At 36.6% G+C, this 24,375-nt stretch overlaps 1 protein-coding gene across 3 annotated transcripts in view; it reads left to right on the forward strand.

The window, feature by feature from the left end:
* PEX2 (peroxisomal biogenesis factor 2) overlaps positions 1 to 23,111 on the forward strand; it is a 40,129-nt gene extending 17,018 nt beyond the window's left edge. For 2 of the 3 annotated variants that reach the window (XM_055704958.1, XM_055704957.1), the window contains one exon: positions 2,976 to 7,753. In XM_055704958.1, coding sequence (XP_055560933.1) covers positions 2,998 to 3,912 — 915 coding nt within the window. In that variant the 5' untranslated portion in view covers positions 2,976 to 2,997 and the 3' untranslated portion in view covers positions 3,913 to 7,753. Of the gene's footprint in view, positions 1 to 2,975; positions 7,754 to 9,689; positions 9,894 to 11,934; positions 14,536 to 14,999 lie in introns of those variants that run through there. The other variant, XR_008731380.1, reaches the window with a different exon arrangement.
* Positions 23,112 to 24,375: the final 1,264 nt, after the last annotated feature.

Consider the following 24,375-nt stretch of genomic DNA (forward strand, 5'->3'; position numbering starts at 1 on the left):
TTCAATGTTAGAACAGGTAACTTAGAACATTGGTCAAGTTTTAAGAATTTCCAGAGCTGGAGATTTTGCAGTCCCGGTAGACAAACTGTTCCAGTCTCCTTATCTCCAATTAGAATTTCTCATGTAGCAACTTAAAACCAGTTGTCCCTCTTTCTTTCACTGCATTTCACAAAAATGTTTGACTTAATCTTCTCTGCAACCTTTAGGTAGTAGAAGATTACTATTAGATCACTGCTTCGCTGCCTTATCTTTGAGTTGAACAATATGAGTTCCTTCAGGCTCTCCTTATATATCAGGTGTTGGGGCTCCCCGATGATGTTACTGGCTGGACTCTTTTCCAGTTTGTAGACCTTTTTTGTAATATTGATAAAGAAGCAAAACTGGACTTAGTATCACAGGTGTAGACTTACCAATGCCAAATAGAGGGGAATAAGCACATCCTTCTAGTCTGCTAGCTATACACATGCTAAGGCACTCCAGTATTATTGATACAAGGATGCACTTGTGACTTGTGTTCGGCTTGCTGACTACCAGAATCCCCAAGTCCTTTTTTGCAAAGCAGCTGTGCAGTCAGCTCCCAGCCTACAGTGATCCATGGGTTTTCTTGCGTATTTCATGATCCATCATAATCCTGTGTGTTTTACCTTTTCCTTGAACTTAAGAAGGTTCCTGATGACCTATTTGTGACTTGCTGAGGTTTTTTTTTTAGATTGTTTGGCTACACTGGGGGGTGGAAATCTGCACAGATTTAGCATACCTTATTTATGAGAAATCTACAACAGCAGTTTCTCATAGCTCCTGGGACAGTGGAAGACAGCTGGAAAAGATGGTTGAACAGATGTTGGAAAATAGTCTTGGTAGATGGATCAAGAAAGCTGTTTAATGTCTCTTTCAAACAAGTTTAACATTTTAAAAGGGAGTTTTGTGTCTTGGGAATTGTATAGAACACTAGCAGGAGGGTAACTGAAATGAGTAGAACAGAGTGAAATGAGTAGAAGGGACTGAGGTGTTACCAGAAGTGAAGACACTAGACTTTTAGGGGTTACGAGTGAGTAGCACTAAACCAGAGTGGCAGGTTCCAGAGCAGACACTTATCAGAGGCTGTGGTTCCTAAAATGGGAGTGGGATGAGAAGATGAGGGTTAGGAGAGCAGATATTCATTGGAGCCGGAGTTTTTGAAGTCAAGATCCAGTATGGCTTGAACTAACCCTTTGATCACAAAGTGGAGGAGGTAGGTTATTGGGAAGATACTGGATAACCTCACTTCCTCTGCTTTGGTACATGCTACAAAAAAGGCAGAAGTGTGAGAGGGACAGACCTGGATATACTGGCTTGTATACCCTTGTATACTGGTTTGTCAGGCCAGTGCAGGTTAATGAAATGAACTCCATAGCTGTTTGCCCACAGGAGATGGCCATATACTACCTTCATCGAAATTTGGCTTGCTAACAAGAAGTGTAAAGAAACTGAGTGGAGCTATTGTATGACTTACCCATGTAGCCAGTCTTAGTTAATTGGAAACTACTATTGTACAGGTTACATTAAGGACAAAATTGTATTTCCTGTTGGCTTTGCATGATTATTTTCCTTACAGACGTGACCAATTACAGGTGTAGAAAGCAATAGGAATGATGCAAATAATGTTTTATACTGGGATTTAAAACTTGTGGTGCACTCTGTGTCAGCAAACAGTTACTGGTTTGAAGGATTTCTTTTTTTCTTTTTTTTTTTTTTTTCTTTGGTATTCTTAGCATCGTTAGCAACCATTCCTATACAGGATCCTGTACAGCATCTTTTATTCAAAGCAGTCTTGTGTTATAGTAGGCCTTCCTTAAGGATTTGAAGCACTTTCTTCTGTACTTTCTCTAGAAGGCTGTTGACCCTTGCTTGTCAGTTATGCAAAGAATCTGGTTTAGAAAGTTAAATGTGTTGCATATTACCTGAAATATACCACTTCTCCTATATCACTTTGGGGTTTTTTTATGTGAATGAAAGGAACCAAAAATCAGTTACCCCACAATTTTGCATTACTGAGGCATCATCTGTATTTTGCTCTTGTGATTTATTGCATATTTTTTTTTAGTCACAGAATTCCATATACAATAACATTTAAACTAAGCAATTTAAACAAAAAAATATCTTTCTCTGTAATGCTTGAACAACAAGAGTATACATTTGTTGAAGTGGCTAGAATACATTAATCATCTTGCCAGGAAATTTGTTACACGACAAGTAACACAATCCCACACCTGTCAAAAAACTCTAGAAAATATGTGCAGGCTTCAGTGATGTACCGTATGATAATTTATGTCTGAATACTGAATATTTCTTGAATCTCATGTAGTGATTCTTCTCTAAACAAATCACTGCCTTTATTTAGCAAGTTTATCATTCCCACCTTAATTTTCATTCATATATTTTTGTGTGTAATCTTAACTTTGTTAGTATTTCAGAGATTTTACTTTCAGCTGCAGCTACTGAGGTATTCATGTGGCAATATTTTCTATCCACCCCACTGTTCTCTCCTAGATCTTAGTCAGTATGTTAATTTTCCCTATTTCTCCATAAAACACTATATAGTTTTACAAGATAGTTTGATCTTCTATGTTAAGTTCCAATTGAACATTACAGTTATACCCAGCAATTATTTATTTATTTATTTATTCAACAAAATATTAAATCTGTGGAGTTTTCTAAATATCTGGAAGGTGTCAAACATTTCTCTAGAATAAAATACAAATATTACCATTTGTGAGAAATAGTCCAATATAACTTCTTTTGAGATGCAATTTTACACTGTTAATGTAAAGCTTCCTGAAAGGACTTGAGCATATTAATACAGCATTCTGAAGAAGCTTTTTTGTTATTTCTTGTTTACTACTGGTATATTAGAACTTTGTTATCTTTAGTAAGAATAAAAATAGGAAATGTTTCATTATGCTAAAATCTGTTTGTGTTTATTTGTTTATTCCTAGAAAGTGGGGGTTTCGTGAAGAAATGGCCTCCAGCACTGGAAGTGAAAAGAGTGTGAATCCTGTGCTAAGAATAAGTCAACTTGATGCTCTTGAACTAAACAAAGCTCTGGAACAACTAGTGTGGTCCCAGTTTAGCAGCTGTTTTCATGGATTTAAACCAGGAGTGTTGGCTCATTTTGAACCAGAACTTAAAGCATTTTTATGGCTTATATTATGGAGATTCACTATCTACTCTAAGAATGCCACTGTGGGACAGGCTATTCTGAATATTCAGTACAAGAATAACTTATCTCAGACAGAGAAATACCAGCCTCTGAGCAAACACCAGAAGTTATGGTATCTTATTTTCACTGTTGGCGGAAGATGGTTGGAAGAAAGATGTTATGATTTATTTAGCAATCGACAACTGCAATCATTCTGCAAAATTAAGAGTTACATTAACTTTGGAGCTGGACTTCTTAAACTTTGTGGACTTCTAAATTTTCTGATTTTTCTTCAGAAAGGAACATTCGCAACGCTTACAGAACGCATTCTAGGAATTAGGTCAGTTTTTTGCAAGCCACAAAGTATTCGTCAGGTAGGATTTGAATACATGAACAGGGAACTTTTATGGCATGGCTTTGCTGAATTTTTGATATATCTGCTACCACTTATTAACGTACAGAAACTAAAACTTAAAATTTCTTCATGCTGTTTGCCTATTGCAGGTGTTTCCAATAGTGAAAACACATTAGCAGCTCACTGCAAGGAATGTTCACTATGTGGGGAATGGCCTACCATGCCTCATACCATAGGCTGTTCACATGTTTTTTGTTACTACTGTATTAAAAGTAACTATTTATTTGATATGTATTTTACATGTCCTAAATGTGGCTCAGAGGTACACAGTCTTCAGCCACTGAAATATAAAATTGAAATGACAGAATTGCATGCCTGATACGAGCTTGATTTGGCTTTATACTGTACGTGAAATATTATGTTGACAAGATTAATGGAGAAATTCAGAAATTATTGTAAAACAGCTTAAAAGATAGTTTTGGAGACTCTGTAATTTGTTGTAACATACGTCTTTACTAGTCTTATTTTTTTACTGAGTAACTGTGCCAACTTGCCTCTCTGAAGAAAAGAAAGGAGTTCACCAGCTCTTTTACTCTGTCAGACTACTTGATCGCAGTTTGCTACCCCTGTGTTGTGAAGTCATTCCTCCTTAGATCTAGAGTCTGTCAGCCTGCCACTTCTTAACTGCATGTTATATACTCCCTCAAAGATAGAGAAGATGCCCAGTAAGCTTTTACTCATTTTGTGGATTTTCTCAAGCTTGTAAAAGCTTCTGCCATTACCAACTTAGCTAGCTAGTAGATAGGTTTAGTGGGAGGGGCATCCTTGTCAAGCCTAAGGAATAATTTTAATTTTGAATACTTTAAATTTGAATCCCAGTGTGGTGTTCTACTGTGAAAAGGAAAGGTATAAGATTAATTATCTCAGCAGATTAATAATAGTTTTCATCATATTCAGCTACCATAACAGACCATACTTTCTCTAAGTCAGAATTGCTTTCTTATCGATAGACCATAAGCTTTAAGTGATCCATTTGGTAGGCAGGTAGGTACTCCACTTCCTGTGCAAATACAGAGCACCTTCTAGAACTTCATGAGATGACTGAACTCATTTTCTCAGTTAGCTATGTTTGTGATCTTCAGTGGTGTATATATGACCACCTCCCACTTCTTACCTATAAAGCTGAGGGATGCAATCCATCATCCATTGGAATGTGGCAGCTACCCAAGGTAACCCACATTATTCTGAGTCAGAGACACTGGAGAAAATTGTTTACTCACAAGATGCTTACTTTGGGACTTGCCACTCTTCTGTTTTTGGTGTGGTCAAGGTGGCTACCAAACCTCTCTAAGAAGTCACTACCACACAGAAAAAAGATCACACACAGTTATGGGCATGTAAACTTATTAAAATAGGTAACTCTTCCTGTTCTTGACTGTTACTATTTGGTTTCTCTGTTGGCTTTGTAATGTTTTTCTTATTCCCTGGTTTAACACTTCATCCATTTATTCTCTGACCTGATTTTATAAGATTTATCTAAGATATATATAAAAGATATAAATTTATAAGATTTATAAGTTTTAAAAAATTACAGTCCTTTTTTTAACAGGAAGTCTTACCCAGAAAGGTCTCATTAACACAAAAAACATTGCGTCCTTTTTTGGCTCTTGAATTCTCAAAAATGTGTACGGTTAAACTAAGTAAATCACTTTATGGTGGCTGTGTTCTTGATTGGCTATCATCAGTAGTCAGTCCCAAAAATAGTATGTAACAACTGACCCAATATCTTTGATCTACTTTTATGAAATGGTTTATTACATTCTTGAGTATCTGATTAAAACAACCCACGAGCCTATTTGTTTGAAGATCTTAAATTCTAGGGTTTGATCTTTAGAGTGACACACAGCACTTTCATCTGATGCAATTAAATATAGTTAGTGGGTTTGTAAGTATCTTTGGGCAGCCCAGAACTTCATTAATTCTGCTACTGTTCTGTGAGTCAACAGAGACTTCAGAGCAACTGCTTCCAGATACCGTGCTACAATATATTATTTGCCATCAAGCGTGTATATCAGCAGCCTGCCAAATTTCTGTAACCATTGCAATTTGAACCAGCAGGTACAAATCTGTCTTCATTAGAAGCATCGATAGTGGCGAGTTTGTTGGAGATGATCCTGGAGTTACTTGCTGGTCCTGCAGTGATTCTGTATGAATTGTCCCTCCACATCACTTAAAAGCTCTTCCCAAAGAAATGTATTGGCAACCCTGACTTTGGGGTGGGCTAATGTCCCAGAAAGGATCATCAGCATTTCTGTTACCTGTCCCTTTAACTATCTTTATTAAGATTTGTACACATTCAGAATCCATTGTTCATGGTTTGTAATCATAGCAGATTTCCTGTGGTGTCTTCATTCCTTCTGAAGTCACAGTGCAGTATTGTGTCACAGGAGCATGGGTTTTCTATATTGGACTCTGATAGCTGTGATGTTTTTCTTATGTGGGAGTTATTTCCTATTTAGAAATGTTTTTTTCCTGAATATTTAAAGAATGTTACCACCTTCTTGTTCATTCCACTCTCTGTCCTGCTGTATGCATTTCCCAGAGTTGGTTTGTCTCTTCCAGCTTCATGCAGATGAAATCCTAGTAAAATGTATACTCTGGTTTTCATCCCTGTTACAGTATCAGTACAAAACCTGTTTCTAGAAGTTTTGTACCTCTATTGTATAGCTGTCTTCTGCTGGCAGTGCTATATTGCATTTGGCTTCCCTGGTTTTCTTCTGGAATTTAACTTCTGATACTTATGATGGCTTATTATACCAAAGCATTGGCCTACTATTGTAGTACCTCTTCGTCAGTGTGTTAGGTTTGTAGCTCATATCACTGACCAAGTTTGTAAAGTCTACGTCTTATGATGTGTATAAACAGTTTGCATTACCCTAAGATCCTAGATCCTAATGTGTGGGATTGCTTCTTTTATTTTTCCATGCAACTAAGCAGGTACCATGCCTTTCACAGAAATAGAAGGTTTGGGAAGAAACTGGTTCCTTCTGTCAGGTATAGATTGGGGGTTTTTGTTTGTTTCTTTGCTTTAATCTACCATACGGTGAAACCTTCACTCTGTTGTAGTCACAACTCAGATTGATGAGACCAAGGTTTCAACTTGCGTATTGAAAAGCTCCTTGCTATGAGGTTAGCTTTTTAAGACTTCAAAATCAGTACTCAGCAGCTTCCTTACAGCAATGTAAAATCAAAAATACACTTTTTTTTTGTGTTGTAATTCTGTTTTGTGATGTCTTGTGCTATATAAACTGCAGAAAAGTCTTTTTTGAAGATATTAAAGAAAAAACATATTTTGCAGACTAATCAAAGGATAATTAATTTTACATACTAATTGCGTTAATAATTTGCCCTCATAAGCATTATATCTTCAGGTTAAAACTGCTGTAACAAAGGACATCTAGTTATGCTTCCTGCAGTAATTTTGGAATGTTAATCTCTTCAGTCATTTTTTCTAAACAAAAGGGTTTTAGTGTTCAGCTACCATGAGAATGTACTTCTGAGCAGTCATATATGCATCAGTGAAAATGGTAAATGCCTAGAATTTAAGAAAGCTAAAGGACCAGAACTTCCAGTCTTGGAGTTACAGCCCTGTATTAACATTTTATTTGTGCTCTGTTGTGTCTTTGTGTGCTATGTGAATGTTTTCATTGTATCAGAAATGAAAAAAATGAAGCCATAACTGGAACAGGCTATATTAATAAATATACTAGAAAACTTTTCATATCTTTGTTTGAATGAGAATTACCAGTTTTAATAAGGTGTGATTTTGGAAGCATTTAGATGAAAACAGTAAGCAAATGCTGACTTCTTGCTTCCACAAACCACCACCACTCCATCTATTCTATATACTTTGAGAGGTCTTAATGTTATGGAAGACTGAAAATCAGGAGTTTGAGCATCCTGTAAAAGAAATTACAGGGGTGATACCTGGTTTCTGCATTACCTGGGAATATTTCTTTATTTTTGCATAAGCCTGGAATGTGATAGGCAAGGATGATCTGGACAAAGTAATGAAGAGAAGATGTTAAAGGTGAAAGAAGTGTATTTCCTAAATAAAATCCAATGAATGTCCTTATTTGAGAATATTATTACAATTGTTATCTGGGATGTATCATTCTTATGAAAATCAAGTTTACAAATAAAAGATGCTTCTTAAGGAGGTTATGAAGTTTTTCTTTTTCCTAAGAGACTTTTTGGAAGGGTAGTTATTGCTTATTCAATGGTTTGTTTGTCAAGTGATTTCATGCTTTAGCATTTGTGAGACTAAAATGCAAAAATGCAGCTAGTTTATAGTTGCAGTTCACTTTAAAATTTTCAATTTTAGGTTCCAAGGCAAATTATCTTTTTAATAATTCTAGTTTGGGGCAGACTAGTCATAGCAATGATTTGTTACACTTTGCTGAGTGGTTGCTAGGAAGCTGTCTTAGCCTGTAAGTAAAAGAGAGTATTGTGGCATGACTGGACACACAGAATAGGGTCATATGGTTATTGCTATGATAGATATTAAAGCAGATGGTCATTTACTTCTAATAACAAAAATATGGTAGCCTGGGCTATTGCAAGTCACAGTGCATACACCCAAAACACTAGGGAGCAGTTTCAAAACGATGCTTCATTCCTTTTGAATTTCAATGCTGTGTGCATTCCCAGGAAAAATTTAGTAGAATTGGTCAAATAGATTACAACGGCCTGTCTTTATCTTCCCAAAAGTTGTCACCATCAAAACATCCACTTTAATTGTTACTGCAGTCCTGATAGTTTCTGCTATTCCAGGGGGGGGCACCTCCAAGGTGGGATCTGATGCAAGCCTGGCAAGGTGACCCAAAGCATAAGAGGTTTGTTGAAGGGATTTCTCTCAGGCTGGGACACTGGGACCAGATGGCTACACAAACATACCGAGATACTTGCAGGGCATCTACTAAGGCCAAGCAGTGAGCTTTTCCATTGCTGGAGCACACCTGGGGTTTTGCACCTCTGCTCATAACTGCCTGTTCACTGCACACAGAATGCAGGCCCATTCAGACAGGAGATGTGGGCAAGCTTGTGCAACAGCAAGAACAGGTAGTTCTAGTTCTTGCAGGCAGTTTTTCATAAGTACAAAATCCATAGCGGTATACCTCTCTGATCCTGAGTCTGCTTAGAGAACAGACTGGTGCAAAGAATAGTAAAGGTGGCCAGTGTGCTACCATTCATCTCAAAGGAGTATCTACTTTGAGGGAGATATTGAAGGGTATTTCAGGAAAGAAAAAGTTGTCAGCAGCCAGGTAACCGCTCTGCATTATGCTGTATTGGAAGAGCTGCAACAGAGAACTAACTAATCATAGAAGTGGGAATAGTCCAGGAGAGGGGGAGAGACCATTGTCCTCTCTTCTGTCTTTTTCCTTACAACCTTCGTCTAACTTCAGACTGAAGAACCGCCAAGTTTAATCAAACTGACCAAAGTGGTCCTGTCATGTCCCCTAGCTTTTAGATGCTTTGCCAATAGCTGGTGTGACATCTTGTTTTGGGTTCTTAACTAACTAGTCTTTCAGGACTCAGTTTACCGAGAAAGTAGCATGACCTAGTCTTTCCAAATTGTTTATACATTTGGGAAGGGTACCTCTGGTATATAATTGTGCCAAGGATCTTACTCATGTATTGTCTTAATGGAAAAGTCAGTCTTACAGGTTCAATAGAAGTCTTCAGGTAAATATACCCGATTCCCTAGCAAGATTGCTAGCCTGCCCTGTGTAGTTAGTTGTCACATTTTTGGGGGCTTAAAAAAAAAAAAAAAAGGGTGTGCATAAAGGATCAGGTTTCTCTGCCAAAAGGCAGGGCAGTCCTTGGGACTAGCAACTAGGAGAGTGCCTATTACAACAGTCAGACAGTAAGTAGTGTTCGTGGCAGTATTGACTCTTACATTGGAATCTGTATTAGCACTAAAGACTTGCAAAGAGTTTTGAAACTTGCTCTGCTTTAAATCAGGTCTGCTGCCTGTTACATGATTACTCTGAAGGAATCGTCATATTACACACAGTCTTGATGTAAGGTCTTTAGTCATGGTTATGCACGGTGTTGCAGTAAGGTTGTCACTGGTGATCTCTATCTTACTTTCAGATGCATTAAACCACAACAGGAACTGAACATCTGACTGAACCTACTATGTGAGACCCAATTATCTGGGTAGAGATGCATGGCCGATGACAAGGAATAAGAAGCAGTGTTTATGATGCAGACCCAAAGGCTGATTAAGCTCTTCTGAATATGCTTTTGAATGGATGAAAAGGTTTCAGTCTGTCTGTGCTTAAGTAGGTTTCTCAAGTGAGTGACTACCTTAGAGTTATAATATCCACAAAACAGTCTCTGTAATTAGCAAAAGCATGTGTGATGTGAGCATGGTATTTATTGATAACTCCTAACTCCAGCTTCCTTTGATGTAGGCTCCTACCAAAAGTAAATCCCGTTGATTGTCCCATGTAATAGTCACATGGTTCAAAGATTCAGAGAGCAAATAATTGCCATTGCTTCAGGATAGTTTTCAGAATAGGGTCTAACATCTATGACTGTTACACAATCGGTAATAACAACCCATCCCTGATTTGTTCCATATTAACCCAAAGGATCAGAACAGGGCCAAACTAGATGCAGTGAGTGGTGTTGGATACAGGGATCAGAGCTCCAGAGGACTCTGGCTTCAGGGTAAGCAACATGAGGATTTTGAAGAAGGCATTTTCCATGCAAAAGCTTTGCACTGACTGCTGTTCATTCCATATACAGAGGATAAAATGGTCCCACGTGGTGAGTAGTATTTCTTCTCCAAAAGCAATGCTTGAATGGCCAGAGCATGCTGCAAATGCAAGCATGAGATGAGCAACTAGCCACGCAGCACAGCTTCTATTACATGCGTTGTGGAAAACAGTAAGTTAAGTCATACTTGGCCCTCTGTTTCCAGGTTTAAGCAAACCTGGCCATTGCAGAAGGTATAGATGGATCTGCAGCATGCCTTCTCAGTTACATCCTTTTCATAATCCCTGTGACTGATAGCAGCAACAGCCTACACCATAAAATAATTTCAAAGGTGGTAGATGCAACCATGCAAGGCACAAAGGAATGCAGTTTGCTCTCTGTGCCATTGCTTAGTGCCACAAAAACTCATCTTCATAAAAATAAAGTTGTAAGTTGATTCAAGAAAGACTGGTACATTAGCAGTACTTGCAGAACTGATACGGATGTCAGGACAAGGAGATAAGTATGAAGAAAATAACACTTGAAGTTTTTCACATACACAGCAAAACAGCTTTTGCTAAAGAAATGCAGAATGTATTAGTCATTAAAAATACATATCTGCACATTTCCAATCACCTACAGCTATTCCTGGAAATATTTGGCAGGGTGACATCTTTTACTTAAATATCTGAAAATACTGAGAGAAACTAAAAGATGGTAGCAATCAAACTCAACTCTTGTACCCATCTCCCAATTTAAGACTAGAACAATTATTTTAATTAAATTCTGAAAGCTCCACTAATTAATTTGCAGCCATAGAACTGTCTTAAGGCAGATTTGATTGTGAAAAGTTATTTTTCACATTCAAATGGTCAGTTCTTACCCCTGAGCTGTCAGTTTAACTCTTGCTTAAAAGAGGTTATTAGTGAAGGGGTATGCAAGGAAGAGCAGGTACTTAGTTGTCCTTGATTACAGAGAGACATGACTTGCTTTCTGAGGAGTTGAACATGATTTTCTTCTACAGTATTTTTCAGACCTACTTTTAGAAGCAGAATGCATATTTTTTATAGAATTTTTTTTTTTTTTACTTTAAGATATGTTAACAAAGGTAACAGTGATGTCCCTGTTATTTTTTTCTCTTGTAAGACCTTAGCGAACGGATGGAAATTTTAATTCCATTATAGAAGTAAAAGCCCTTTTTTGGCATTTGGTAAACAGATGATATTCTACTAGTGACTGTCTTTTCAGTAATGCATTGGGTCTAAATTCTGAATTCTATTATTGTACATCTACAGCAACTGAAAGTATATTTTTTATAAACAGCAAACTTCACCTCATAAAAATTCATTACATAAGGGCATAAACAAGTACTTTTCCTTCCAGTCATTGGCAGTAAGTGATTCATCAGTTTTCCACAGAAAACCAATTTTGTTGCAGATGTTCTGCAGACTCCCTGAATTGTAGAATCATATCATCCAATCCCAGCACAAGGAATGTAGAATATATTTTCTTTTAAAGGGGGGCGGGGGGAAGGCTGTGCTTAGTCTTTTTAATAGGATTGAATATCATTTGCTGTCTCATCAGTTTTGTGAAACCATAAAGTAATCAGCTTGCCATTCTTTCCTTTCCTGTACAGGCTATCAACTTACTCACAATGCTGATTCTATGGCAAGTGCATAAGTGAATAACTTGCAGGAGAGAAAAATCTTCCTTTGAGGTTAAACAAAGCGTAAGTGCTTTACATAGTTGTCTCCTTTCCTTCATTCTTTCTTTTCTCCTTCCTTTCCTCTCTTCTTTCCTCCCTCCCTTCTTCATTCTCTCCTTCCCCTCATCCCTTCTTTCTTAATACTTCAAAATATAGACATTTCCCCTAGTTATCAGCCACTAATTTTCATTGTCTAACAGGCTTGCCTTTTTTTCCCCTCTTTCTTTTTAATTTTTAAATTAGGGTTTACTTTTATAAGAACCAGTAATTAACTATTCATTCAATTCTGTTTTATCCCAATAGCCAGAAATAAAGGATGGGCCTAAAAGCTACTTTTTGCACGTGTATGCAGTTTTGTTTAATCCTGTTCTGTATAGCATATACAATCCACCCTACTATATTTCCATTGCATTAAGTTATGTAGATACCAAAGTCAATTCTGATAACTGAAGGAGGGAAAGGAGACAAAGGAAGGAATACATCCAGGAGAAAATGAAAAGGGGTGGAAAAAGTTTGAAGCTGAGAAACCAGAACACTAGCTGGCAAGCAGCAGGAACCAGAAAGGAGAATTATTTTCTAAGGAGAATTAATTTCATCAGTACCTCCAAGACAGGGTTGAATTTAACTCTTAGAGAAGAAGCTGATAGTAGCAAAATGCACAGATTAAGTCAGCAAGTAAATTTTGGCTTATACTGCTTTAAGTTTTGCTGTAAGTCATAGCATGATGAGAGAACATGTCTCCAAAAATGTGTGAATAACTGAATTAAAAAAGAGCAAGATACAATCTTGTATCTGTATCCACAAGCATAGTATATAATTTGATGCAGAAAAAAATGGTGAAAGTCCTAAAAGAAGAAACCTTTGTTCAAAGACTGAGAAAACAGCAGAATCTGGATCCAACTGAGTTTTGTTGACATGGTAAGTTTCAGGGTTTCACCAGATTTAACAGCTACACTATGTCTATACTAGAAAACCAGTCCTGTCAGGACCTGGGGGTTTTTGTTACTGAGGCCAGTCTACATGGCACAGTCCCTGTCTGTGTTAGTAAACTCACTATCCGTTAGAACAAGATGATTTCAAATGCTTGGGGTCAGCTGAGTATATTTATATTTATATGCATATGTGGAAATAACCACAGAGACTTTATTTCTAAGTAATTTTGAATATATTTCACATGGTAGAGCACTTCCCACATATTGCAACTAAGTTCACAAATTGTGCGGTGTAACTGATCTCAGTAATAGATAAAAACAGACAGAGGATGCATGCTGCCTTCTTATACTAACTTCCACAGAGAATGGACATCAGTAAAAGTTAGGGAGCCATAAAAGGAACATCAGCTCCAATGTCCAACATCAACAGTTCTGCAGAAGGATTTGTGAATGCCCGCAGGCTGCTTTCTGCTTCTTTCTTGCTCCTCCAGTTCACTTTTTTCCAGGGCAGAATTCCTGCATGGTCTTCCTCCTGTGACTGCTAGCATAAGGAAAAGGGCTCAGACTGCTAGTGTCCATGTTTCCAAGATAAAATCCATATGATTTGCTAAGAACAGTGTTACAGAAATCATGTCCCCAAGCCCATTGAAGTGCTTGCTGTGCAATGACAACTGGGGCAAAGCCTAGTGTAGGTTTAAGCACAACCATCTCCAAAGCTCACTCTTTCCAGCTTTATTTCTGGCTCCAAACCATACAAGACCAGGACATCAACTGTGTGTCAACAAAGAATAGTTGAATTTGGCATATCTTCTAGAGGACGGTGCACTCAAACTACCTGTATTTGTCCTTTGCAAGTTATAAAACCAGAAACTTGAGCCCATAATAAAGCCCTGAGCACATCCAGTCTCTTACCCCTTCAGAGAACTACGGAATTTATCCTGTAAGCCTGTATGCAACTGTGTTGTAAACAATATAGATGACTAACAAATGCAAGAACAGGCTCAGATACTTAAACTGATAGCTTCAGTAGACACAGAAGGGATGAACACTGATGTTGTCAGTAGTCCTGCTGTCCGTGTGCATCCATGAAGATGGAGCTGTGAAGTAAGTGCCAACCAATGCAAAGAGATCTGATCTGTTCAGTGGTGAAGAATGAGAAATTGCACCCTGACAGCAAGGAAGAATGGATTTCTTCATGTACAAGTATATACATGCATATATATATATATATATGGTGGTTTATTAACTATTATTTTGGAGATCTACTGTTGTAGCATTATAAACTTTTCTGTTCTTCTGAAAGCAGTGCAGCTGTCTCCTAGGGTGCCAGAGATTGTAACATCAGGCACCTAAGGAGAAGAGTTTACACAGTTTTGTAAGAATGAGCTGTGACAAGACAAAAATACGGTCTGGGAGAAAAAAGGTACAGATATATGGACAGACATAAAAAGAAGAGGAAGTAATTTCAGAGAAAAGCTTAAGGAGGACTTGAAAAAGGAGAAGGCACTTGGCAACTTGGGACAAGAAAATTTACCTCATGCAGCCTTGTGGAGTTGAGGAGAGCAGCACATAAAATGAAGAAAAGTTGATTCTTGCTGACGTATTGAAAAATCCTATTGAATTCAGTTTTTCTTTTAAGATGCCTTGCTGGACCTTTCTGTCTGAAAAACAATCAGCCTGCTAACTGCAGGCTCCAAGTGAATATGTGGGAAAAGATTTTTCTTTCTGTGATATAGGTTACCCTGACATGTAGAATGTAAGTTTAATACTGTACTTTATCATTAGTCCAATGAAATTACAGGTATCAACTCCTTTAATAAATTAAAGTTATACCACATGGAGAAAAGGATTAAACCACATGCAGAATTAAGGCTATCTTCATTCTTTTCTGGTCTTAGACCTATTGAAGTGAAAAGGGCCAGTCTGAGAAAGTTGCTAGGAGACCATAATCACAACTGTCAGAATAATACATTTTTATTTAAAATAGGAAATGTTGATTAATGAACATACTTAGCAGATAATGAGTAAAGGTATTGAAAGCATCTATGTTCTATCAAATTTCAGGTGAAACATTTAATTTATAGGTTGAAAAACCAATGAGAATTGAAAGTCTTCAAGGTAAAGGCAACCAACACACGCAGTCAAAACTGAAGGACACAACGGTTTCATAACTACTTGATTAGAAGCAAGAGAAAATGTTTCCAGTGTGCAAGTCCAATAAGATTGAAAACAAAGAAATAAAAGGAAATCATTTACCTATTAGAGTCTCACGTAGGCATGTTGTTGAAACTAAGGTAAGATGAGCCAATTGCTTTGGAAACAATGAACTGATTTAAAGGTGAGATACTGGAGAAGATGCTATGTATATAACACATTAAAATTAGAAAAAACAAGCAGTAAATTAAAATTATGATAAAGAAACCAGCCTAAATGAAAAGTTAACTTATTAAACCCTGAAACAAATGGTACTAAGATTTATCAAACCAAATCCTCCAACAGAGTCTACTGTGATAGCCACGTTGATTTAATTTGTGTCATGACAATTTAAACAGGTATTGTGCCCTGAAACCACTAGCATGATATTTTGCATCCAAGATTTATGATCCTTATGTTCTGGGAACCAAGAATCCAATCATGTTACGTAGCTCGGAACCTGAAACCACAAGACACTGACTCTCGCATTTGGATGTAAGTGGTGATGTGTGATGACCACCTTGGCTTCACGTGCATAGCATGGATTGTGTTCTTATTGATTCATATCCGTCTCTTAACAAGGTAGCAAGTCAACAAGACTGTTCATCCACGCCTGGTAAAATAATTCTAATACTCTCAGCAAATTGTTTCCTGTATGCAAATAGGCACTTGCAGAAGACAGGAAATGAGATGCTGATCCAGCGCTGGCTGCTGAGCACTCCTCCTACTAGTGATGATAAAAGCTTATCATAGATAGAAATCTTGCTAGGTCTTCTAGGGGGAAAACATCTGTACTAACAGAACAGGAATCATAAAATGCTCTTGAAATACTGGTAGTCAGAAATAAACTGATAATTCCATATTTAGCATGGAATCATCATAAAAGCATATTTCTATAGCAGTTTTACTTGATAAATAAAACATCCAGACATTTCTTTTTACCAAGCCGTCACTTAGCTAATTCTAACTTAAATATTTCTAATCAAGTGTTATATGCATAGGTTTATTTATACATACAGCACGTATTATTTCTAATAAGAGAGTGTCGTTGCATGCAATGAGAAGACAGTCATGCCTAAAGCAATTACAATGCAAGAAAAATACATTGTTGGTGATGTTAGCAGAGATGACAGCTACTTACACAAAGAAAGCCTATCCTGAAGTAGAGCTTCATCTAAAAGCAAAATAGAGTAATGTTACTTTAATAGGTGGCTCAAATTTGAAAAACCTTATGAGAAGCACAGTGTAAACCACCATTCAGTAAAGCAATGAAATTAGGGAAGAAATGTTTTGGTAACTTGTAATTAAAAATAGCAAGTGTGCCTTGTGTGTAAGAAAAAAAATGAGATAGCACTAGTTTGGAAATGGTTGGTACTTCCAAAGTTTATATTTGCTTCCTTTAACAGTGCCAACAATCTTCTTACTTTTGATCTGAAGAAAGCTTTCTTCACAAATTTGAAATTACTGGCACTACAGATTTCTCTCTTGAATGGTGCTTTTATCACCTACCAAAAAGAAAAGTGCATTAAAAAAAAATGCTTTTTTTATTTCTTGATACAAATTACAAACTCTGATGAAATATATTGGTTTGAACTTTGATAGCATCATTTTTTAGTCATCTTTATATGGTATGATATTATTCTGGGGTTGCTTATTTCATTTATATTCTAATTTAATCTAACACCAGGTCTTGAATCCTTGTATTAGTTAATGATTCCAGACTTACCAGAAATACAACATGAGTAATCAGCCAATAACTAGAAAAATTAATTCTTTTTTATTGTGTAATGGAAAAAAAACAGGTAATGCTCTCTATAAATTAGTGCAGTCTTCTTCTTCCTGCACCTCAGGTGAGTTATTTGCTGAAATATATAGCAGAGTTGTCTTTTCTTAGGAATCTTGGGAACTCAGTAACCAGCTGAATTTCGTAGCTATTTTATGTTGAAAAAAAGCAGACGTGGAAACTAGTAGTTTCCTAGGAACATATAAGGGAGAACTTTTTTAAACTTCTTACACAAAAGACTAAATAGTAAATAAGATAAATGTAATTAGTTGTTAAACAGAAGCAATCAGGCTCTAAGAACATATTGAAGAAAGTATTACAGCACCTAAATCCAAAAGAGTGATCCAGACAACCCCCACCCACTCCCCCCCAAATCTTTAGGCACCTTGCTTTCTACCAGTAGCTTAATTGCTACAGCAAGTTTCTTAGACATATATTACTCTGGTACTATGCATGACCCCAAAGTACAGTTCTTTCGGGACAGAAGAGCATGCCAATACCTACTTTGTGCCTAAGACAACTGTGGATTTATAAAGCAGGTATCCTTCTACCTATGTCTCTGAAAGGCCTATTTCAGCAGTCATGCACCAGGATCTCCAAACATGCATTGACAGCCATGAGTCATACATGAAACAGAAAGAGGTAGTGAGAGGTGCACCTGCCTATATCCATATTTCTTAATATAACAATAGGTAGAAGTGAAACATTTGATTTCTGTGATTTCCATCTCCTGGAAATTCAACTCGTACCTGCCTATGAGGAGCTAACACCAGCTCTAGAGTAGGCTGCAGGGCAGGCAGCAGTCAAATATGTAAGAATTTATAGACTCTAGATGTGTCTTTTTAATTATTTCTTTATTTTCTGTGTTAGGTTCATAACTGTGCTTTCCACTGGGAGCAAGTTGTCCCTTATTTTCAACTGAAAAGTTAGTAAAGTACTATGTTGGCAGAAATATTTTGTCAATTAATATGTCTTTCTAACTCTGTTGATTGCTAATTCTGTATCTCAGAGTTCAACACTTGGGAGATACTGAAGATCAACTTCCATGGATGTCAATGGCAACTGTCATTCAACAACAAGAGCTGATGGCATTCAGCGTATCATTGAATGTAATGGGGTGTGCATATGTCTTTTTTTTCTTCTTCATCTGTGTCTACTGGACCTAAATTATATTTAGTTGCATTATTTCCAGACTTTTTTTTTTCTGTGAGAAGTTCACCACAGACAGTAAAATTTTATGTTACAGTGTGTTAATAAAAGTTAGTAATTCTTGTGCCCTTATGTTCAATTCTGAGAAGTGGCAGAAGACAAAATGCATTCTACTATCGTTTTTAGTAACAGCAAAAATACTTCCATTGTAGCTTATAATACAAAACTTTACTCAGTTTCCTGGCCTGAGTCCAGAAAACCCTTTGAGAATGCAGACCTTAATATACTGTCTCAAAAAAGTTTACTATTCTTGAGAAACAGAATCTTCCATTTTGCAAAATACCTGTTTTAGCAACTTAAAGACATCGTTTGCCTTATTTGCCTCATAGATTGAAGCTGCAGCAAAAATACAGGTTTTACATGAAGAGTTTAGAATACTTTTCATATTGAAATCTTCTGTGTATATATCTAATATACAGCATATATACTGTTAGTTGAGTTATGGTGTATATATACACACAGGAACTTTGGCTTTAAGATTCAGTAGCTGAGGACAAAGCTTTACTGTTGTGTCATTCCTCCTCCACACAGTGAATTTGCTCTGAGTCTTTATTTCCCTTTGCATCAAAATACCACCAAACACATTCAGATTCTCTCCGAATAGCACTGGGAGCTGCATTTCCTCCATTTCAGCTGAGTAGTGGGATGGTATAATCACAAAAAATGTGTCCTTGTCTGCTATTTCCCTCCCACCTTCCAAGTGGTTGATAGTGTTCAACTGTTATCTTAATCAGCATTTAATTTTATCCTCCAAACACTACATGAATTTAGTGCTTAAAACTAAGATGTATAAGCTGATCTCTGTGAGACACAGAAGGACTGGCAGAAAGAATAACTGTGTGAGCTTACCCAGTGGACAGTGCCATCAGTGCAGTTTTACATAGACCATCTCAAGAAGAGTGGAGTTACACAGTACACAGACCCATTCCAAGTCCTGTCTGGGCATTTAATTTTGGTACTGCCATTTATAAATGTGTATACATATATGTACATATCTGTTAGGGACAGTACAGCAAAAAAAGAGGAAGGAATCTAACAAGGGTTGCCAATTCAGACTACAATTTATTCTTAGTGACAAAGTTCCTTTGCAGTTTTCCTAGGACTGATTTCACCTGGTGGGCTAGAAGTGAAAGGGCAATTTAAAAGCAGATGTAGCGTCCGCTCTATGACTAATTTTGTTTTGGACAAAACATACAGATTTGCACATTTATGCACAAAATTTTTTTGTTCCTGCCATCTGTACCACCAGAACAGCAAAAACCATACTCACCTAATAGCTCATCTAAACTCCTTCCAGTGACAACTACAATAGTTATCCATTTGGTTTTTTTGCTTTGGTGTCCTAAATCCTCTTACACAGGCTGTTAATTGAAGGAAGATGAGCAGCACTAGAGAAAAGAGATCAGCATATGCAAGCTTCATTTTTATGCAGTTGACAATATTCTTGGTAAGAAGAATTTTGAAGTTCCTCTTTCATGAAATGTTTGTCCATGTTGCTGTTTTCTCTGTGCAGTGGTCAAATGCAGGTATTAGATAAGCTTTTAGATGTTGCACAGAAGTTCTGTATCTACTCCTGAAGTAGTGGAGGTAGTAGAAAAAGTTCAAACAGCAGCAACAGAAAAATTGAGCCTTACATTCAACTGTTTTTCTTGTTCTTACTATTGCCTGCCACTATGTTACGAGCATTTAATTTATGGTAACATATGTAACATCTACTGGGATATTTTCTGTCTTCAAGACTATTTTTTACTCTTTTCTTTCATAAACAACTAAACAAGAAACAGTAGTGAGTGCAAAGAGACTTCAGAATTTAAGAAAAGGTGAATAAAGTTTCATTCTCTTGGTTCTGTATTTCATTCTGCTCTAAAAAGGCAACAGAGATTCATTCCCAGGATCTTTCCAACTCTCTCACTCTGCAAAAAAAAGAAAATAATGTATAGAGCATTTTCCCGGATTTCCTAAAAAATGGATCTATCATAGTAAACATGGTCTACGTGTCAAGGTAAAGTGTATTTTGACAATTTCCCTGTTGCCCCTATCATCCACACCAGCATCCTTCTCACCCTTCCACTTCAGTTTTCTTCTGTTGGAAACCAAACAGTGGTAGGATAGAGTGGACTGCTTAGGTTCTATTCAAGAACTAAATCAAAACATTGTTTGAGCTTTCAAAGGGATTTGGGAAGTACCCCTGAATCTCACAATACAGTCATCAAAAACTGTAGTTAGAAGCCAGCCTTAGTGTATCAGCCATATTGAGTGGATTGCCTGATGCTTTCAGGTGCCAGACATCTTTTTCAGCACTGGAGGAGGAAAAATGTCTCCGTTCCTCCCTCCTCTACCTGAAACTCAGCATCTAAGCCCCATAAAACAGGACTGGTTTATTTACAAATCCCGGATAAATTCTTCAAGACTGTACGTGGCATTGTCTTGTGTTCTACTGATGTTTAGGAAAGAAAAGCAATGAAACTTAAACATTCATTGACTTTCTAAATGAAACTGCAAAGCAACAGTGTGAAGAGGGAACAACTGTAAGACTCAGTTTGTACCTATCAATATTACAAATAAATGCTTTACACTAAATAAAAATACAGAAGGATTTGAGTGACTATAATCCACGTTTTTAAAAACAATTTATATCCCATGTTGTATTATATGTAACATACCTAACAATGTAATTGACAGAGTAGCCTTGCTTGTTCTGTTTGGGTTGATTGGAGTTTTTTTTCATGTCTAGCTAAATTCTTCTCAAAACCATATTATAGATTTTTAGGTTGGACAAATAAAAGACTTTCTAAAACTGCAATATTTTCAAAAGGTGTCAAACATCAGGATTCTGAAAAGTACTTCATAGCAGAGGTCCCAAAGCCAGAGACATGGATCCTATGGTCACTTTTGAAAATCTTGGCAATCTAATTTTAAAATTGTAATCTAATTTACTGTGCTTATTTATAGAAGAGCGCAAGCTAAGCCCTTTGTTGAACTGCAGCCATCCTGTGAGTTTATATTATCAATTATAAAAACATATGCTGCCCCAGTTTCACAAGTCCTTAATTACTCATCTCCTCCCACAGAAATCATTAGCAAGTGACACTTGATACGTATTTCTTAAAATATAACATGAAATGCAAAGCAAAATGTCAGGCTATGCAGAAGCTATGCATATTTTGGTGATTCAGAACAATGCACAACAGTATAAGGGGATTAATAAAATTAAGAGTTCACATTCAGTCCCAGTTCCAATTGGTCTTATTTAAATGCCGGGTTGTCCTTAAGGTTAAAAATAAACCCTCCTAGTTTTAAGCTTTCAAATTGTAGCTTTAATCCTTTGTCTCATTTAAATTTGATGGACTATATTCAAAGCAGATGGGCTATAAATATTCATTATTTATTTATTTATATGTATAGATTGTTAAATGCTACCCATTGCAAACCAAAGAGGTCAGCAAAATGCAGTTTCATGACTTTCCACTGAGATTTTTAAATATATTTTCCACATGAGCAGAAAAAACCTTTTAAGTTTTGTTTAAATATTTCAACTCAGTATTTCCTCACAGAAAAGTAATCTGGTAGCAAGTGTGTTGAAGGAGTCCATCAGACTGCAAGTCATTGCATTTGGTGCAGCAAAACAAACATGTCTTGCATGTATTTAAGGAAGGGAGGTGTGTGCTCTGACTAATTACAGGCATAGTAGCCTTACCTCATGAAGATTTTAGAACAAACCTGGATTGAATTATAGTTAATTGTGTAAATCAGAAGTGAAATAAAGTTATAGGCAGGTTCAGAAAAGGCAGATCATGCCAGGGTAATGCTGTACCTTTCTTGGATAAATTAATAGGTTTTCTAGGCAAAGAAAAATGTAGCAGCTAAAGTATATCTGGATGTTAATTTATTATAAAGTAATTCCCATAGGAAATCATTTATTAAGTTTATGAAGATGGACTAGCCCAAGAATTGTAATATGGGTAGGAAAGAGTGCAAGTGGTACTGTTGGGGGAAACTTAGTATGAAAATTAAAATAGTTTACAATGGTACTAAATTGGTATTAGCACAGGAGAGGTCCAGACCATGACAGAGCAAAATGGAGAACTGAACATTGGAGTAAAAGAGATGAGATGACACACAACAGCTGAAAGTGTGAGATTTAAGATAAACAGCAAGACTTTGGTGCTTAGAGTGGAAATAATAGAGGAAGAAGATAAAGCTTGGTACTATTAATCAGTCACATAAAATACGTGAGCCACCAGTGTGAAGACACTATCAATATGATAAATACGATCTGAGATTGTGGCAGGTAAGTATTTGCAGTAGAGAAAGGAAAGCAATATTACTGTTGTAGAAGACATTGGTGAGATCTCACCTGAAGTACTATTTAAAGTTTCTGCCATCTGTTTACCAGAAAGTCATATAGAAATGAAAAGAAGCATAAAGTTGTGGACTTGAAATATCCGCCTACAGGAGACAGAGTGTGTTTAGCTGCACCTATTTTATGAAGAGTAGCTCACTTTCCTTAGCCTATATGCTGAGCTTATAGTCTTGTAACTGTGTCAGAGAAGTACTTTGAGCTGATATAGTCTACTGCTGATGTTTGTTCTTTTAGGAAAACCTTACCTAAGAAAAAGAATGTAGAACATGTAGGCAGAAAAAGTGGTGCTCACAAAGGTGGTCTTTAGTCTGGAAGGCTAATATTTCTTTTCCCTGCAGTCTTGCAATAGTCTGTGAGAAAAATTTCCTCCAAGGAATGAATCAGAACACATAAAATTAAGCTACTACTCCAAACTGACTGAAGTTGATGAAGCTGATATGTCTGTGTAGTGGGTTTTTTTTCCTTTTTCAGTATTCAGCCAATTGTATGTTTAATGTAAATGACTAGGAGAACTGAAAATTATTATTCTCAGTGGAAGTTTCCTACATATTTTACTGCCTAACTACTTGGGGAATGCAGGGACCAGAGACATAGACATAGCCAGATTTTTCAGAAGATGAATGAAAACAACTTGACACGCTTCATTTATAGTAAACCTTTGATCTGATCCACGGATGGACAGTATGAAATGGGAGCTGTTGGAATCAGGGGAATGGAATTTGTCCCAGAAAAAGAGGGAAGATGGGCTGGTCTACCACTGTAAGCTACATCAAAGTGGAAAATGTGCAGCTGCATGCAGAAGTTAAGAACTATTTACATTCAGATGAACGACACCAACCTATATCCCCACCTTCCAAGGAAGAGCAGGTACATCTGAACAAGTTCAACTAACATTTTTGAATTGGTGAACAACATAAAAGTTTATTATAAAAATTTTCTGTGTTATTAATTAGATAAAATCTACTATTGTCTTAAAAATTCATATTTCTTCAGCCAAACTATCATTCTTTCTTCCACAAATATTTAGGAAGTAATTTATGTTACAGGCTTCATCAGTGGAATTTCAGGTTAACACAATCTACTGAGTGTTAACAGTCCCAGCAAATAACTGAGATCACTAGCTTGAAGTGGTTTATTTTAGAGCATGTTTTTATCAGGATATATATCAAAAACAAATAATCCTCAGGCCGAAACTTTTTATACTTTGGAGCTTTTTCTCCCATGAATCCATGAGAGATTTGCCTTGATAACTCCTACTAACACAAGTGGGAGTTGCCAGCCCTATGCATTATTTGAAGAACTTATCTCAAAGCATTGCCCAAAGCAAATTTTTGTGATAGCTTGGCACCCCTGGGAACAGGGATTTATAATGGCAACAACTGAAAAAGACCCTAATCTATAGTTTAGTGATGAGAGTAAGAGTACTGTTACACATTTTCAGTTATTATGCTGCTGAACTTGAACTCCAAATTGTTTCCTTCTTGAAGAAATATTTGAAGTAGTTTTATTGAAATAACTATTATAATGCTTTAAAGTTTCTAAAGTATTTTAATATTGTCTCAGATTTCGACCTTTCTTTCCATTCCTTGGTCAAATGGCACAATATGTAACAACATGCATTATTAACAGAACTTACATAAACCTTGAAAACCACCATGTAAAGCAATAAACAATCTTGTATGTATACCTTTAAAATAATGTTTTCCTAATATCTATACATTTAATCTATTACTGGCAGTTTTCACTGTGATAAAGGAACTGACTTGTTCTTTCGGTAATCATCTCTGTTTTAAAAAACTTCCAAAAGGAAATAAGAAACAGTAACAACTCTTAAGCCAAATGGTATGAGTAATGCTTTGCAAATTATCTTGCCAATAATGCAGCCCAGCATT

The sequence above is a fragment of the Falco cherrug genome, chromosome 3, assembly GCF_023634085.1.
Source record: "Falco cherrug isolate bFalChe1 chromosome 3, bFalChe1.pri, whole genome shotgun sequence".
Lineage (NCBI taxonomy): Eukaryota > Metazoa > Chordata > Aves > Falconiformes > Falconidae > Falco > Falco cherrug.